Raw genomic sequence first — 15,082 nt, forward strand, 5'->3', positions numbered from 1 at the left:
TGCTCAATGGTTTATTTAAACCTTTGCTCAAAATTCCTGTTCAGAAAAAGTGAATGTCATTGTTTATATTACTGTAAAACCTAAAAGGAGAAAATTCATCTTTTACAGCACAGACAAATAATATTGAAATTAATACAAAAAATTAAATGGAGTGGTCATATTAAAAGACTTATTAAAAGACTTAGAAAAAAAGTTTATTCCCCTTGGTTTAGAAGCAAAGACTTACTTGACTTACAGTGTAATACCTCTTCTAAGACATCTACTTTGTATACTTGGAAACAGTGGCTTGAGGAAATCAAATCAAAATCAAAAATCGATTTCTTGAAATTGCAGGTTTTACTGGATTTCCAGTGAGTTACAGAGTACAAACTATGACTTTTTTGCTTAACGTGCAAATCACTCAATGACTCACTCAATGAAACTGGTCAACATGAATGTGGCATTAACAACAATGTAGTTCTGTAGTTTAGTTCTGGATGACAACGAATTTAAAAGAAATCACAAAAAAAAAACAATAAAAGAAATCACAAATAAGTATATTTGGTAAGCAGCAAATCAAACATAGGACACAGTTATATGACTCCACACACCCCATTTATTACAGTGTTCCTTCTTATGTTGTCTTTTGTTTTCAGACGTAACATGTTATTTGTGCATGTGTTTTCTAAGTTACATGTATAACATAAATTCAGATGAAGTTCACACTCTACGGAAACTACTTCAATCACGTCAATAGTTCCAGGTTTAACTATTACACCTGTTATCAGCTGGGGCTGCAAGGTAGAGTCACATCATCGATCGCCATGCCAGCAACACATCGCACTCTGAGCGCCTTTAACACGTTGGCTGCACTCTGCCTGACTGTGGCCTGACCGATGCCCAGAACCACTGTGCTGCTTGATAAGTACACTGTGGCGATCGTCATGGAAACCTGGGTGCTAACCACAGTCTCCACAAAGAACATATAGACCAGTGATTCACGGACATATTGAGTGTAGAACAAGAAGTAGAGCAGTCCTTGCAGGATCCCGGTGATGGTGACTCTCATCTGGCTCTGGTACAATGGGGTGGTGAGGCGGCTGCCGCTGCGTGCCATGCTTCTCATATGTCTCTGCAGGTAGTGTACCATGGAGAAGTTGGAAACCATCATGATCCACACGCCCACCAAAAGATAAAGTTGGATGATGAAAAACCAAGTGCGACTGGAGTAAAAAAATCCCTCATTTCCAGTCTGGGTGTAGTTGTTGTGAGTAAGCCCTTTGACACGACGGGATATTACATCCATAACAGTGAATGTACCACTGACTGCATATAGCATTGTATTACCAATCAAAGTCACATAGATGATGGGCCCAATGTTCCTCTTTATCTGGGCAAAAAGAGCTTTGCTTGCAGGCACAATGTGGAGATAGTAGTAGAAGTTTAGACAAACGTAGCATGTCATGCTACTGTTTAAGCTGTACAGTCCAATCAACCAGGACACAAGTGCAACTATGCTTTTTGGATCCTTTACCGAACAGTAATATAGTACAGACAGAGAACCACAATAGATAAAGGCAAAGCAGATCAAACTTCCGAGAAGGATTCTCACAGGAGGCTTGAGTCTTCGTCTGTTGACAAACAAGCTCAATCCATAGAAGATGTTTGTAGCAGTGATGAGAAGGACAAGCGGAGCATTGGTTGATATGTAGGTCTCCTCAGTCATAGTCACGAAACTGAAATCCATTGCTGGTTTGAAAAAAGGTTGGGCTTTGCTGTGTGCTGAGGTACGTTTGACACAAGTCTTATGAAGCGGTCTCATAGGAAGTCAGGATCCACTGGCAAATGGACCAGAACAGTCGTTCCCACTATGGAAACAAGCGTAGCCACAAGAGAGTACAGGACAGAGTGAGACTGCAGCGCAACGCCTCACCTGTCAGCTTCAGTCCTGCACCACCCTGAAAGAAATGTCTCAGTATGATACGTCCTATACGGCTGTGCATGTTGAAAAACTATTTGATATATTTGTATTTAATTAGCTGGCTATGACGATGTAGTCATCGACATTACAGTCTCACAGATATTCTGGGGCCAGGGGGCCTGTCTTTCTGGAGTTTGCATGTTCTCCTTGTCACTTAAAATTGCCATATTGCCAACATGTCCAGGCCGGCACATAGCCAATTTAATAAAGGACTAATCTAATATATCCAATATAGATCAATCAGTTCTTGACATTATTAACACCGGTCTATCTTCTGTTTAAGTCCTATCTGCCAGACAGATCCATTACTGTAAACATTTCTGATGTTGAGACCTGCTCCACTCTCCTGTTACGTGGAGTTCCACAGGGCTTAATCTTAGGGCTCCTAGTTTTCTCACTTCCTTTATTTCTTTGTTTCAACCATCGTTGTGTGAAAGCATTTCATAAATAAAGATGGAATTCGATGGAATAGCCAGCCAATCTGGCTCCAGTTTTATTTATTCTACCAAAAAGTAACACATTTTATTCGCCTCTTCAGCCAATCAAACGATACCAATGAATTCATCCTATGATCAGGGTAACTCAGACTGAGGGTTAACTACAGCATGCAATGGGTTGTCAAAGTACTCAAATGTAGTGGTGAACTTCATGTATGTTGCCAAGACAATGGCTTTCGATCGGAAACCAGAGCACATGGAAAACTTTTCACTTTTCACGAATGAAGGATATCCAAATGGAGGATCCTTCTCTTTGTGTAAATGAGTGGTTTTTGTTTTTTCATTTAATACACTGAAGAAGTGTCTGCAGTAATTTGAGCTACTGTTGTCACACTGACATTCACAGGCTGACCTTCACTGGTGTTTACTGGTCTTTCCATTGTCAAATCTTTGATGGACAGTAACTAATGCACACCAGATCAACTGTTTTAGAGACGCTCTGAATCGGTCATAATTCTATTTTTTTTTAGAAATGTAAAAGTAACATAAGTGTGTATGTGGAATAATGCAACAATAGAAGGATGGAGGAGAGGGAAGCGTGGGGTGGAAAAAGTTATTAGAATACTTTTTTAAAAGACGAGGAAGCCTTAGTCAGCGTACTAGGCAGTAAATGATTTAAATTTCCTTGACATTTGATTGAATCCACAGAACCAGGGATGCATTAGTCACCTTAAATAATCACTAGTTTAGTTACTGGCTTCTCTAACTCGTATCTTCCTCCAAATACAATGACCCTTTTGTATTAGAACCACAAATGTTCTTCAAGGGACATCTTAGTTCTTCATAGAACCGCTGTATTTATACTGAGATTAGATTAGACAGGTGGACTGTAGTTCCTAATGGGGTGACTTGGTTAAACTGGAAATAAAATATTACAGCCATGCATATTTTTTGTTTTCCCACTTCACAATTATGCAGCATGTTATGTTGGTGTGTCACATAAAATCTTAATGAAATAGATTTACATGTGTGGTTGAAATGTGAAAATGTTGAAGCGGTATGAAATCTTATGCAAGCCACTGTAACTGATTAGACTTCAGTAGAATTTAATGGCAGAATCAGTCCTTACTGACCCACATAGGGCCGACAACTCAACACTAAAATTAGACAGGCAGTGCCAATGAAAAGAATCGAATATACGGTACTGTGCAATACTTTTATTTAAATAAACACATCTGACTAAAACGCCAGAATCAGACCATTAAAATAGAGAATAAGAATAAAACACACAAAAAAAATATCAGTCCATGACAGAAATAGCTAATTATAATACATCTTTACATTCAAATATTCATCAACAGTTCCTGGTATACAAATGCTCATCCTTCACACAAGCACTCACACTCCACAAATGAAAATACTTACAAAATACACTTAGTGCCTCACACAAACTGAGGTGCACACACACTTAAAGCCACAGGTTTATCGTAAAAAGTCGATCAGTGTGTATGTGTGAGACGCTACATGACACCAAGGCAGACATACTTTGAATAAATAAAGTTGAAATAAGAAAGTCATTCCTCAGTTTCTGTTGTGCATCCTTCAGTGTGTGTATATGTTTTGTTTTTTTTTTACATTAATGTTTCATCACTTCTTTAATCTGAGTATAGAAGAAACTGAATATTTCCAAATCACAGCATTGGCAAACACACACACATATACACACTCGTCTAATTTCAACACCCAGTGAACTACAGCATCAGTGTGTTTCCATGTCGCTGCACATCCTGTTTCAGTGCAGTGTGTTGTGTTTTTCCATATCGCTCATGAGCATGATGAGAACGCCGCTGTGCATTAAAGCCGTGCAAATCTTTCCAAACAAATCCGCACCGCGTTACCAGTCTGTCAGAACGTAAATCTGACAACGCGGGAGAGAGATATGACGGAGTATGTGACGGATTTCCAACGCATAGGCCGAAGCAAATGAGAATCAGTAGCTGGAAAAAACACGCCGGCGTGACAGCAGCACTGTAAAGCACACATGAGTGGAAGTAAATGAGCTCAAACATGCAAAAAACTCTGAAATGGCAACATGGGAACATATTTTACTTGCAAAAAAAAAAACGTACTTCCATACGATGTGGCCACACACACAAACGCACCAACAGCTCTGAACACAACTGGCCATGTGTGTATGTGTGTGTGTAAGATGAGGCTCTCAGAAGTAGTCTCGCCTCCTGGAATCGTCGCTGATGAAAGACGGGTTCCACTGGGCGGGGTAGATGCACGAGTGGCGAGAGCCCGGCAGGCCTGTGAACGGGTACAGGCCGTTTCTCTCCAGGTCGGCGTTTCGTAAAGCGGGCTGGGAGGAACACCACAGGAAAAACGATTAGCTCCTTCAGTACAGCAACAGAATTTGGCAGGATCCATGTACACAGAAACATGGTTTTAATAAGAGAAACAGAGAGGAAGAGTGAGACGTGGTCTTACTGAGTAGTAAATATCTGTCATCTGGAGCAGGTTTTTTGTGCTGCCGTTTTCCTGCATCTCGATGGTCTCCCGTCCCCACTCCATAGAAATCCGGTTACTTTTCGGGAAGTCTGCATACGGGGACATCTGCAGATCTCCACTCTTGAAGATGATCTTATTAATGTCATTTTTGTCTCGCCTGAAAGATCAAACATTTCAGTTACTCATTTATGAAATCAGTTAATCAAGGTTCAACATCAAAAGTTTCAATGAATCATTTTTACTGTAATTATTCTGGAAAGAGACATTCGCAGATGTCAGATGAGCAGAGAGAAAAACTGATATGCAATCTTACTATTGTGTGACTTCAACTAAACAACAACTTTTCATTGCATTACTATCTAGAAAGCAGTGAAAGCTGTCTTACTTGCAGCATGTGACGATGAGAGCGATGATGAGGATGAGGAGCAGGCCGCCGCCTGCAGGCGACACCACCACTGCTATCAGCTTGTAAACTGTAAAGTCAAATAAGAACATAAAACAGACTTTCTTTACAAAAGAACACATTTTAAAAGCATTGCATTTCATAGTTTATATCTGACACTTACAGTTTCCACAGTTGAAGCCTCCAAATCCAAACGTGCATCTGTAAAGCGGATAAAGAATCAGATTTCAACATTTCAGTAAAACTGCAGTGACGCGACTTACAAAGGAAGACAAAGGAAGTGAATCTTACGGGACACATGTGCCATTTTGCAGCTTGTAACCATCTCCACATTCTGAAACAATAGGTGTGTTTAGTAATGACATTGTTTCATATTCAAAGGCAAGCACTGTTTACAGCAGTTTTTCATTTCAGGCATTTATTTTATGTTGACTCCCAAACAAAGCAAATCTCACACAGGTGAGAGGGCCTGTTTTTTTGTTTTTTTTTTAAGGCTCAACAAAAATAAAATCCTGGCTCGAAATGAGCTCACCTAAGCAAGACAAATCGTCGGGATTGTGCTTGTAGTATCCTGGAAGACACTGGCAGTATGCCGTGCCACTGCTGTCACTGCAGGCGGAGCGCTCGGTGTCACACTGAGTCTTCTGAGCCACGCAGAGACTCTCCACTGGAAAATGACATGAAATATAACATTTAATCAGCGTTACAAAGAAAAAACACATTATTTACTACTATTTCTGTAACATGCCATTTGTTTTATCTGATCATGAGATTTTAAAGACTTTAAATTAAGTGGTATCACTATTTCAGAGAAAACATCATTCTACAGACTGAGAAGAGAATAATTTGTGGATCGACGGTGCCCTCTGGTGGTTAAAGAAGTATCCTGCATTACTTCATCGTCACTTTTCTCCTTATCGGCTGCACAATATGTGGACAAAATCAAACAACCCAAAACGACTGCAGGCAGTGATTACCCTCTGCACTCACTGTGGTAGGTGAGCTGGTGGTGCAGCACCATCCGGCAGTGGGTCAGAGAGGAGCTGCAGTTTCCCAGAGACATCTGGATGCTGTTGAAGACCTCAGCGGTCGTCACATCGGTGGAGATGGTAAACATGTTGACTGCCAAGATATGAACTCCGTTCTCCTCTCTGTGGGGAGGAGGGTCAGAGGTCAGCAGACAGCACTGCTATTGTAGTCTATACAACACAGCAGAAGTCTGCACACATTCACAACCTAGCAGAAATAATGTTCATGTAAATTTCAGCCTCCTTAAAAATGAAAAGATAGAAGATTTGTGGATTTGTGGAAATTTGCTGCAAACTAGAAACACAATCTCACATTTAACACCAAAATATTAAGTTTTAAGTTCGTGAAAGGTGAATAAATAAAGTTACAACATCTTTTATAACTATATTCAAAAAAATCTATACACTTTGAATAGCTTAGAGAACGTACTTGTTGCTCAGTGTTGAGCGGCTGTAACCTCGGAGGACCGACAACGACATGTTGAGCTGCAGGAAAAGCAGGCAGACAGATATAATGCACATCAATTTTTGAGATTCTCTCATAAATGAGCAGGGAGGATGCGGCGGGATGAACTCGTGTCTCACCAGCTGAACGATCTCTCTGTGGATCTCATGCATGGCGGCGGTCTTGAAGACACTGTGGTCATGTGGGAGTCTGTTCACGCTGAAAGTTCCCAGGAATGTCTTTGCTTTGGGACGACAAAGAGTCAACATCATCAGTGAATCCGGGTCAAAAAGCAATATCCAATATCTTGTATGCAAAGCTGTAATACCTCTGGTGCACGTGCGTCCATCCTCAAGATCGTAACCCAGCGGACATTCACAGCTGAAGGATCCTCGTGTATTCACACATCTGGAGCCCATGGGGCAGGGATCCTGCTCACACTCATCCACATCTGAACACACAGCATGCGCAGGCGGTCAGCACTTAATCGACCACGAAGGCAACAGCTCCAACGTAGCGAAGACTGGAGTCACACTCAGGATGAAGAGAATAGAAGCTCACCTTGGCTGCAGGTGGGTCCTGTCCACGCCTGCTGGCAGTGACATGTGAACTGATGTCGTTTATAGCTCACACACATCCCTCCGTTCACACAGGGGTTCGACACACAGGGGTTCCCTGGAGTTCAGGAAGGGGAGAATGCGTGTTTAAATGTAGGAAAAAAAAAACTACTGATTCTCAAAAACACAAGTTTCACATTGTTTTGGAGCTTGAGGACGACTCACTGGGTGATGGAGGTAGCTTGGGGAGTTGGACGTCTGTGGACGGCGTTGTCGTCAGCTCCGTAGGAGGCTGCGCCCTGGGTGTGTGCTGCACGTCCGCCACTCGCGTTGTGCTCTGGGTGGAGGTGGTCGTGACGTACCGGCTCTGAGTGGTGGTGAGCCTCCTGGTTCCCGTGCTTGTCTCGGCCCGCAGAGTGGTGGCGTTTGTGGGCGTGGCCATCCCGGCGGACGGCCCCTGCGTTTGGCTGGGTGACGTGGGGAGAGCCGGCGGCGCCGTGGAGGTCTGCACTGTCGGGACAGAGCCCGGAGTGGAGCGAGCGGCGTATGGGACGGTGGGTTCGGTTGAAGATACGGCAGTGGAGCTGCTGGAGGTGGAGCTCAAAGCTGAGGATGAGGTTGGAAGCAGAGGAAGGCTGGTGCCGGTGGTGGTGGCTGCTGTGGTGGTGAAGACAGCTGCTTTGAAGGTGTCTTCCTCAGTCATGTGAGATCTGGCAAAGGGAAACTTAATATGTCAAAGGTTTCACTCGATATACACACATTTTTTCCATGTTTCCATTTAAAGAAGAATACATTTTTTTTTTTTTTTTCTAAACAATAAAACGTACCTTTCTGTAACAGTAACAGGGCTGGTTGACAGAAAAGCGTCAGTAACCAGCGCTGGCCTTTCTGTAACGGCATCCTCTGTTTCCGAGGTGCTGCTGCTGACGGTAGAGGGGCCTGCAGTCAGAGCCAGGCCCACGTCGTCCTCTCTGGCGTTGGGAAACAGCGCCTCGGTGCCGTCCTGCGTGCTGGAGCTGTGGGGTCCGGTGGAGGACTCCGTGGAGGCCTGAACGCTGGAGATGGACCCCTGGTCTGTCCCTGAGACGTTGACGGCTCCGCCCATAGATGGGGTGAAGGGAGGAGTGGAGGAGGAAACGGAGAGCTCAGCCTGGTCGGTGCTGGGCTCCGTCAGCCGGAGAGGCGGTGTGGAGTCAGCAGACTCCTCTGACGCCGCTGTGTGCTGCTGCCGGGTGGCGTTAGGCCCTTCGGTTAGACTCTGGGTTTCTCTGGGCCAGACTGGACTCTCACTCTCTGTGAAGATCCTGCTGAATGAGCTGGTCCTGTCTTGGTTTGTTGTTTCCCCTTCGTCGGTCCTTGTGGACGGGGCGCTGCGGGTGTACTCCTCAGTCTCTGCGGGCCTTGGCGGGACACCCCCGGTGGAGGGAGGCTGATGGGACTCGGAGTCTTCTGTGAAGGCAGAGGAGGTGCTGTTGCTGGAGGAGGAGGTGACGGACAGCAGGGTCCTCTCCCCGGCCCGGCTGATGGTGGTGGTGTAGGTGCTGTCGGTGAGGGCGGTCATCTGCGACGACAGAGCCGAGGCGTCCTGCAGTCTGAGGGTGGAGACCGGGCCGTCTCCAAGCATGCGGGCCTCGCCTGTAAACATCCAGGACCTGGCCTCCCAAGACACAGCATGGGAGACGGCTGGCATCTGGTCTGTGTTAGTGGAGTCCTCCCAGCGGCCCCTGCTGCTGCTGCTGGAACTGCCAACGCTGCTGCTGCTGCTGCTGTAGCTCCCGCTGCTACTGCTGCTGCTGGAACTGCTAACGCTGCTGCTGCTCCTGCTGTTAATGCTGCTGCTGCTAATGCTGCTACTGGAACTGCCAACACTGCTGCTGCTGCTGCTGCTGCTGATGCTGCTGTAGCTCCCGCTGCTACTGCTGCTGCTGGAACTGCTAACGCTGCTGCTGCTCCTGCTGTTAATGCTGCTGCTGCTAATGCTGCTACTGGAACTGCCAACACTGCTGCTGCTGCTGCTGCTGCTGATGCTGCTGTAGCTCCCGCTGCTACTGCTGCTACTGGAACTGCTAAATCTGGTGCTTCCACTGCTGCTGATGGAACTGCTGCCGCTGCTGATGCTGCCGCTGCTCTCAGTGGTGGTAGCGAGGATGGAGGTGAGAGACTCAGTGGACGAACGGATTTCCTCGAGGGGCCTGTGGTTTGTTTCTGTGAAGGTTTGTGTCCACTGAGTGCCTGTAAATACAGAAACAACACTGCTCAATACTTTGAATCAATTTAAGAGCTCAAACAGACTGACGCATAAAATAATCACTCTGAATAAAAAGGCCCAAACACAACAAACTTCTCTGTTAAAATGCCTTGAATTGACTGCGCTATATTTGGAACTGCAGAAATAAAACTGAACTGAATCGTTCCTGTTCCATCATTTAAACAAAGAAGTTCATTTTGACATAGATCTCAAAAAGTACATTGATCTCTTGATTTGATAATATTCATGTGGACTGTAACAATGTTATGCAGCAAAGAGAATTAAAGTTTAAAATATTCATTCATTTTCTGAGTCAGTTATTCTTTTTAGGGTTGCAGGGTGATGCAGCCAAACCCAGCTACTTCTGGCTGATGGACAGTTCACCAGTCCATCGCAGGGCCAACACAAGGACGGACAACACACTCATATTCACCGCTGGGGGCAATTAAGGGTCACTGATTAGCCTGACTTTTAATTTTGGACGATAGGAGGAAGCTGGAGTACCCTGAGGGAACCAACACACATGGGGAGAACATGCAAACTCCACACAGAAAGGCCCCAGCCAGCATGAACCCAGAACCTCCTTGTTGTGAGGCAAATCATACATATGAAAACACATCTATCCATCTTAGCATTTCTTTTTTTGCGACGGCAGTGTTTTGTTACTACCGCTGTCCAGCGTACATTACATGCTTTGCTTGTTGTCGGGCTCTTGCTGTTTGAGCACTGAACTAACTGTTAATTGCCTCATACAGTTTTTTATTATTTATCTATGGCTAAGCTGAGGCCACTAGAGGGTGCTCTACCAACTCTGTGTGACTCTCAGACTTTACAAACTGACAAGAAGCTGACAGATTGTTTTTTTTTTTTTTTTTTTTTGACTTTGGGTGGAGAACAACTGGCAGCCAGCTCGTCTACTCTAACAATGGCTTTAAGTCCTAAATATGGTGGTGACTGTCTCTGCCGGGATTCAGCCATTTCCTTCCTAAAGCTGAGTGAGCACCGGGCACCAGCAGAACACTGTCCAAATGGACCTGTTTGTGTGTGTGTGTGTGGTTTGGTTTTCGCAGTCTTTTTGTCAACTGTTCAGTCCCACAAAAATGACAAGAAGTGAAGTGCCAACAAAAGAATGTTGTTTTGGACTCGAGACTATAGCTACAGATTCACATTTGGCATTTCGTATTTTTTTCATTTGATACGCAGCAAAGATTCCCTGGCAAGAACATCCAGTGACAATGAAAACGTGTTTGAACAGCACCAAACATGATAATTTTTCATAATTTCACTCGAGCCTAATTCTGCCTATTTGCTGTCATTTTTAAATTAGACTTCCCACAATTCCCATTTTTCACAAGGGATGGACATCAAATCAGTCTTTTGTTTTGGTCAAAGGAAAATATAATGAAAATACTGTTGAGCAAAAATTTCAGTATATCATATAGTAAACACATCTGGGTTAAAGACTTTGCCTTGCGTGTCCAGCAAACTTGTGAACACTAACTTTATCTGAATCATACTGTGATCATATTGATTTCACTGCTAGTACACATCCATTCATTCATTCACTTAGAGACAGCAGCTTTCGGGTGAGCATCACACAGACTGCACAGGTCCTCCAAGTCAGCAGGGCATCGAGTGTGTGTGAGGTCCTTCTCTTATCTGCAGGGATTCTTTCCTCCTGTCCTTCGCCTGGGCCTTGCTATCTGACAGCATTTCTTCTGGCTGGACTCCAGCAGTGAAACAACAGCACTCCTGAGGATGAATGCCAGAGCCACCGGCGGCGGCCAGCTAACGGAGGCACCACTGCAGAGCCGCCCATCAGCCCGCTAAAGAGTCGCTGGAGAAAAGTGGGCCACCTCACTTTATTCTCCTCTTTCGTAATTTCATTTTGGTTCACTGGATGCCGTCTGGGCAGCAAACTCAGACTGGAACGTGGAGTTGGCAGCCAGAGACGGACACTCCCGGATCTGCTGCTGTTTATCTCTCAGCTGTTAACACAGTTGTCAGTGTCGTCTTCTGACATCTGTTACACTTCTGAAAGGCTGCTGCTCACATATTTAGGCATTTAGCAGCATATTAAGCCCACTTTACAATTTGCTAATAAACTGCCAGATTCTTAATGAGCAGGTCAAAAAGATTGTATTAGATCTTCGTCACCACCTTGGAGCTGAACGTTCGGGCGAAGTAACTCAGAGTGAACTCAGGCTGAGAGAAGTCAGTCATTTCAGTCTTATCTTTTCCGCTGCAGCATCTGTGCAGCACTCGGTGTGAAGTCAATGCTGCTGTGAAGCTCTGCCGAGGCGACTCCCACAATGATTGTGTGGATGTGTGAATCCAGGAGGGTGCATGTGGAAATGACTGAGATGTAGCACCTCCAGTGTGTAAATCATAAAGACAAAAATACATTTTCATATGATATCAGCAAGTTTCAGCACATAAGGAGCCTGCGTCGAAATAAACACTGGCCACTAAGTCATCCAAACTGTTTGATGTTCATATATCTGCTGTTATATATTAATAAAATAGTGCAAGTTTGAGCCTCAAGACAACCTCAAAAACCAACAAATATGGTGAAATTCAGTCTGATGTGGAGATTACTGTAGCAATGTGACTAAAGCTTCACAATAAAAAGGGAGAAAATTCTATTATTTTGTGAAACAGCCTTTAGAAAGCCACACAAATTAAATAAATCAGCATATCTGCTCTGAAACACAACACAAAATAAATATGTTCCATCCTTTTTGACTGATGGAGAAAACTCATCAGCTGGTTCAACTATCTCTTAAATATCTTGTAGTAGCAGAGCTGACATTCAATTTTCTTTGATTTATCAGAGGTAAGGAATGAAAATAAAAGTTGTCTGTTCTCCAGCTTTGATGATGAAGGACAAGCAACACCTTGACTTTGAGAGATAAAAACCATGAAAATCTATCTTTACTACATCCTTTATCACTGGTGTACAGCTTAATAATAAAGGAAATGAAACTGTGTCGATTTGCATGCATCAGATCAACACATCAAAGAATAATCTGTGAATAAAGACTGCCAGTGTCAACAGAGGCACCTGATCTTCAACAGGAAACAAGTGTTGCATCCAGTCAAGTCAAAGTGAAGATGAAGACAAGTCCGGAACATTACAGAGGCTTAACGTGCATGTCTGTAAGCAATTACTGCCGACTGGGCAAACAATGTTCTCAGAGGAGCAAAATGAGTGGGAACCAGTTTGATGAATGAGTTTAACCTCACAAAAAAAAAGCTATATACATTTGGGATTCATTCAGATTTTAAGTCAGATGTACGCTGACCCTGGTTTGGTGATTAGAACTCCAGAAACGTGCAACATGAGCACTTCTTAAGCTGAAGTAGATCCGAGCTGATTGTGAGTCTGATGAATTCAGACATGAGCAACCGGCTGCCTGTTGACCACATGCGGCCTCAACGTTTGGCTGCCTGTGAGCAAATTATCAAAAAACAAAAAGAACTTTTGGCTTCCGCCAGTGATGAGAGGAGGAAGCTCATTTTAATCACATCTGACTTTGCCTCAGTTGCAATTACTCTGTAATTACTGCGATTGCATGAAGTTCATTGAAACACAGTTAGTTCCTGTTGTTAAATTAGTAGACATAATCCCCAAAAAGCCTTGTGGTAGAGTCGCTTTTTGGCAAACTGACCCTCTGATAGCAACGCTTTCGATGATCAGGTCAGAGCCCAGTTTCAGATCCTACTGTTAGAACTCTGTTTATATTCAGGCTGGATCAGGAAACCTTGAACCACTTCTTAATTTAGACTGCTAGAAGAACTTTAACCCACGATATGCTGATTGATCAACATAGGCCTTTTTACCCTCAAGTCTACAACATGTTGATTTTGTTCCTCTTTTGGTTTCTATCACCAGCAGAAAGCCACTACTTCCGTATCTGAATTGGCTGTCCATTTCTTTATGGAAAAATGTGCTTCTTCTTTCATTTTAAACTGATGGGATAGAGGGGCAAAACTAAAACCAGTCCAGACCGCAGGATGACTTGAAGATAAATGATAGAATATACTTTTTTCTTCTACTGTTGCTCGTGTATGTCATTGGGATTTCTGTGTTTCACTAAAAGTAGTGGATATGGTCAAACCCTGCAGACTGCTTGTGAAGTAGCATCACCATCACAGTCATACTGTGAGAAGAGGTTTAAACTATTAGACACTTTACTGCTTTGCACAAGCAGGCATCACTGAAAATGTTATGATGCTGGAATTTCTCTTATTTTAGCTGGTAGATTAAAGCTTGTTCGGGTTTTGAAAAGATAATAAATTGTATGTAAACGGTTTCTTTGAGCTAAATCAAAGTTGGAAATGGTAAGAAATGTGTATTTTGGTCATGTCTTGTGGCACTTAAAAGAACTCTTTGTCTGGAGGCCAGTTTTGAAACCACATTTTCAAAGTCTTGACCTGATCTCAGCCCATTAAAATCTTGGTCCTGATCCTGGTTCATATCTGGGCAGATTAAATTAAAGTCTTGGTTTTGTTTTAGGATACTCTCTGGTCTTGGTCTTGATTCGGTCTTAGATGGTCTTGAATACAACCCTAAACTCCTGTACTGAAATGAGTTTTCAGAGATGGGGCTTGTTCTAAAGGTTCTCAGTGCTCTGTGTAAGCAATCAGACAAATGGAAGTGGTTTCATTTGAATCATGAAGGCGAATCAAAGCTGCAAATCAAGTTATTCATCAAGAACAGCAGTCAATAAATAAACAATCCATCATTGGTTTCATTCAACATCCACCAGAACAGACGCACTAAATTCGCTCCTACAAACCAGTTTTCTGTCATCCTGAAACAGAAACTTTTCTAGTACTTTCTTTCAGGAATAAAAAAAACTTTCTCTTCATGTGACCGAGCCGGCTCCAGAAGGCAGCGGGCCTCTCAGACCGGGTCTTACCCGGGTTCGCAGCTCGCGCGTCCGCAGAGGCGGAGAGCAGCGTGCTCCTCTGGGATGGAGACAGACTCTCGCCGGAGGAAGAAGTTGAATTGTTCTCCAAGTTTCCGAGCTCGCCCGTGGACGGTGAATCATAAAATCCCTCCGTGGTGCCGGCGGAGGAGCTGCCGGTGCTGTTACCGGGGGTCCCCGCTCCGAGGGGCCCCGGCAGGGCCAGCAGGAGGACCGCCGCGGACCAAAACCACGTTTCCATGATTCTCAACGGCCCGAAGCGGCGGCAGAAGGCTTCCATGAAGTCGAGTGAGTGCCGGGGAGACTCCCGGGGACACCATGGGAGGGGCCGCCGCGGCTACTGGGGGGGGGGTTTGTGTGTAGGGAGCGGGGGGAGGAAATGGATAAATCCCGGTGGAGGTCCAGAGGAGATCCGCGCGGCTCAGGCGGCGGGGAACGGAAGATAACAGAGCCGGGGCGGCAGCCTGTTATCACGGCGGAGGAGCCCGGGCTCCACCTCCACACACACACAAACACACACACACACACACACACACACACACACACACACAGCAGGTGC

General features: G+C 44.4%; 1 protein-coding gene across 1 annotated transcript; it reads right to left on the reverse strand.

Moving 5' to 3' along the window:
* Nucleotides 1-3,599: 3,599 nt before the first annotated feature.
* heg1 (heart development protein with EGF-like domains 1) lies at nucleotides 3,600-14,958 on the reverse strand. The gene is made up of 15 exons (XM_030112361.1): nucleotides 14,515-14,958; nucleotides 9,469-9,573; nucleotides 8,169-9,081; nucleotides 7,567-8,051; nucleotides 7,346-7,459; nucleotides 7,113-7,235; nucleotides 6,925-7,028; nucleotides 6,770-6,825; nucleotides 6,302-6,462; nucleotides 5,844-5,978; nucleotides 5,603-5,645; nucleotides 5,475-5,512; nucleotides 5,294-5,381; nucleotides 4,888-5,065; nucleotides 3,600-4,759 (listed from the first exon to the last, which is right to left on the reverse strand). The coding sequence occupies exons 1-15, from the start codon at nucleotides 14,801-14,803 to the stop codon at nucleotides 4,616-4,618; spliced, it is 2,976 nt and encodes a 991-aa protein (XP_029968221.1). The 5' UTR covers nucleotides 14,804-14,958; the 3' UTR covers nucleotides 3,600-4,615.
* Between the last annotated feature and the right edge of the window lie 124 nt (nucleotides 14,959-15,082).

Source organism: Salarias fasciatus, chromosome 16 (genome assembly GCF_902148845.1).
Source record: "Salarias fasciatus chromosome 16, fSalaFa1.1, whole genome shotgun sequence".
In the NCBI taxonomy this organism is placed as follows: domain Eukaryota; kingdom Metazoa; phylum Chordata; class Actinopteri; order Blenniiformes; family Blenniidae; genus Salarias; species Salarias fasciatus.

Coding starts and splice junctions, on each gene's coding strand:
- heg1 (XM_030112361.1), bottom strand. CDS start 14,803: ATGGAAGCCTTCTGCCGCCGCTTCGGGCCGTTGAGAATCATGGAAACG. Junction 7,029..7,112: donor TGGACGCACGTGCACCAGAG/GTATTACAGCTT, acceptor GTCGTCCCAAAG/CAAAGACATTCCTGGGAACT. Junction 5,646..5,843: donor CGACGATTTGTCTTGCTTAG/GTGAGCTCATTT, acceptor CTATTGTTTCAG/AATGTGGAGATGGTTACAAG.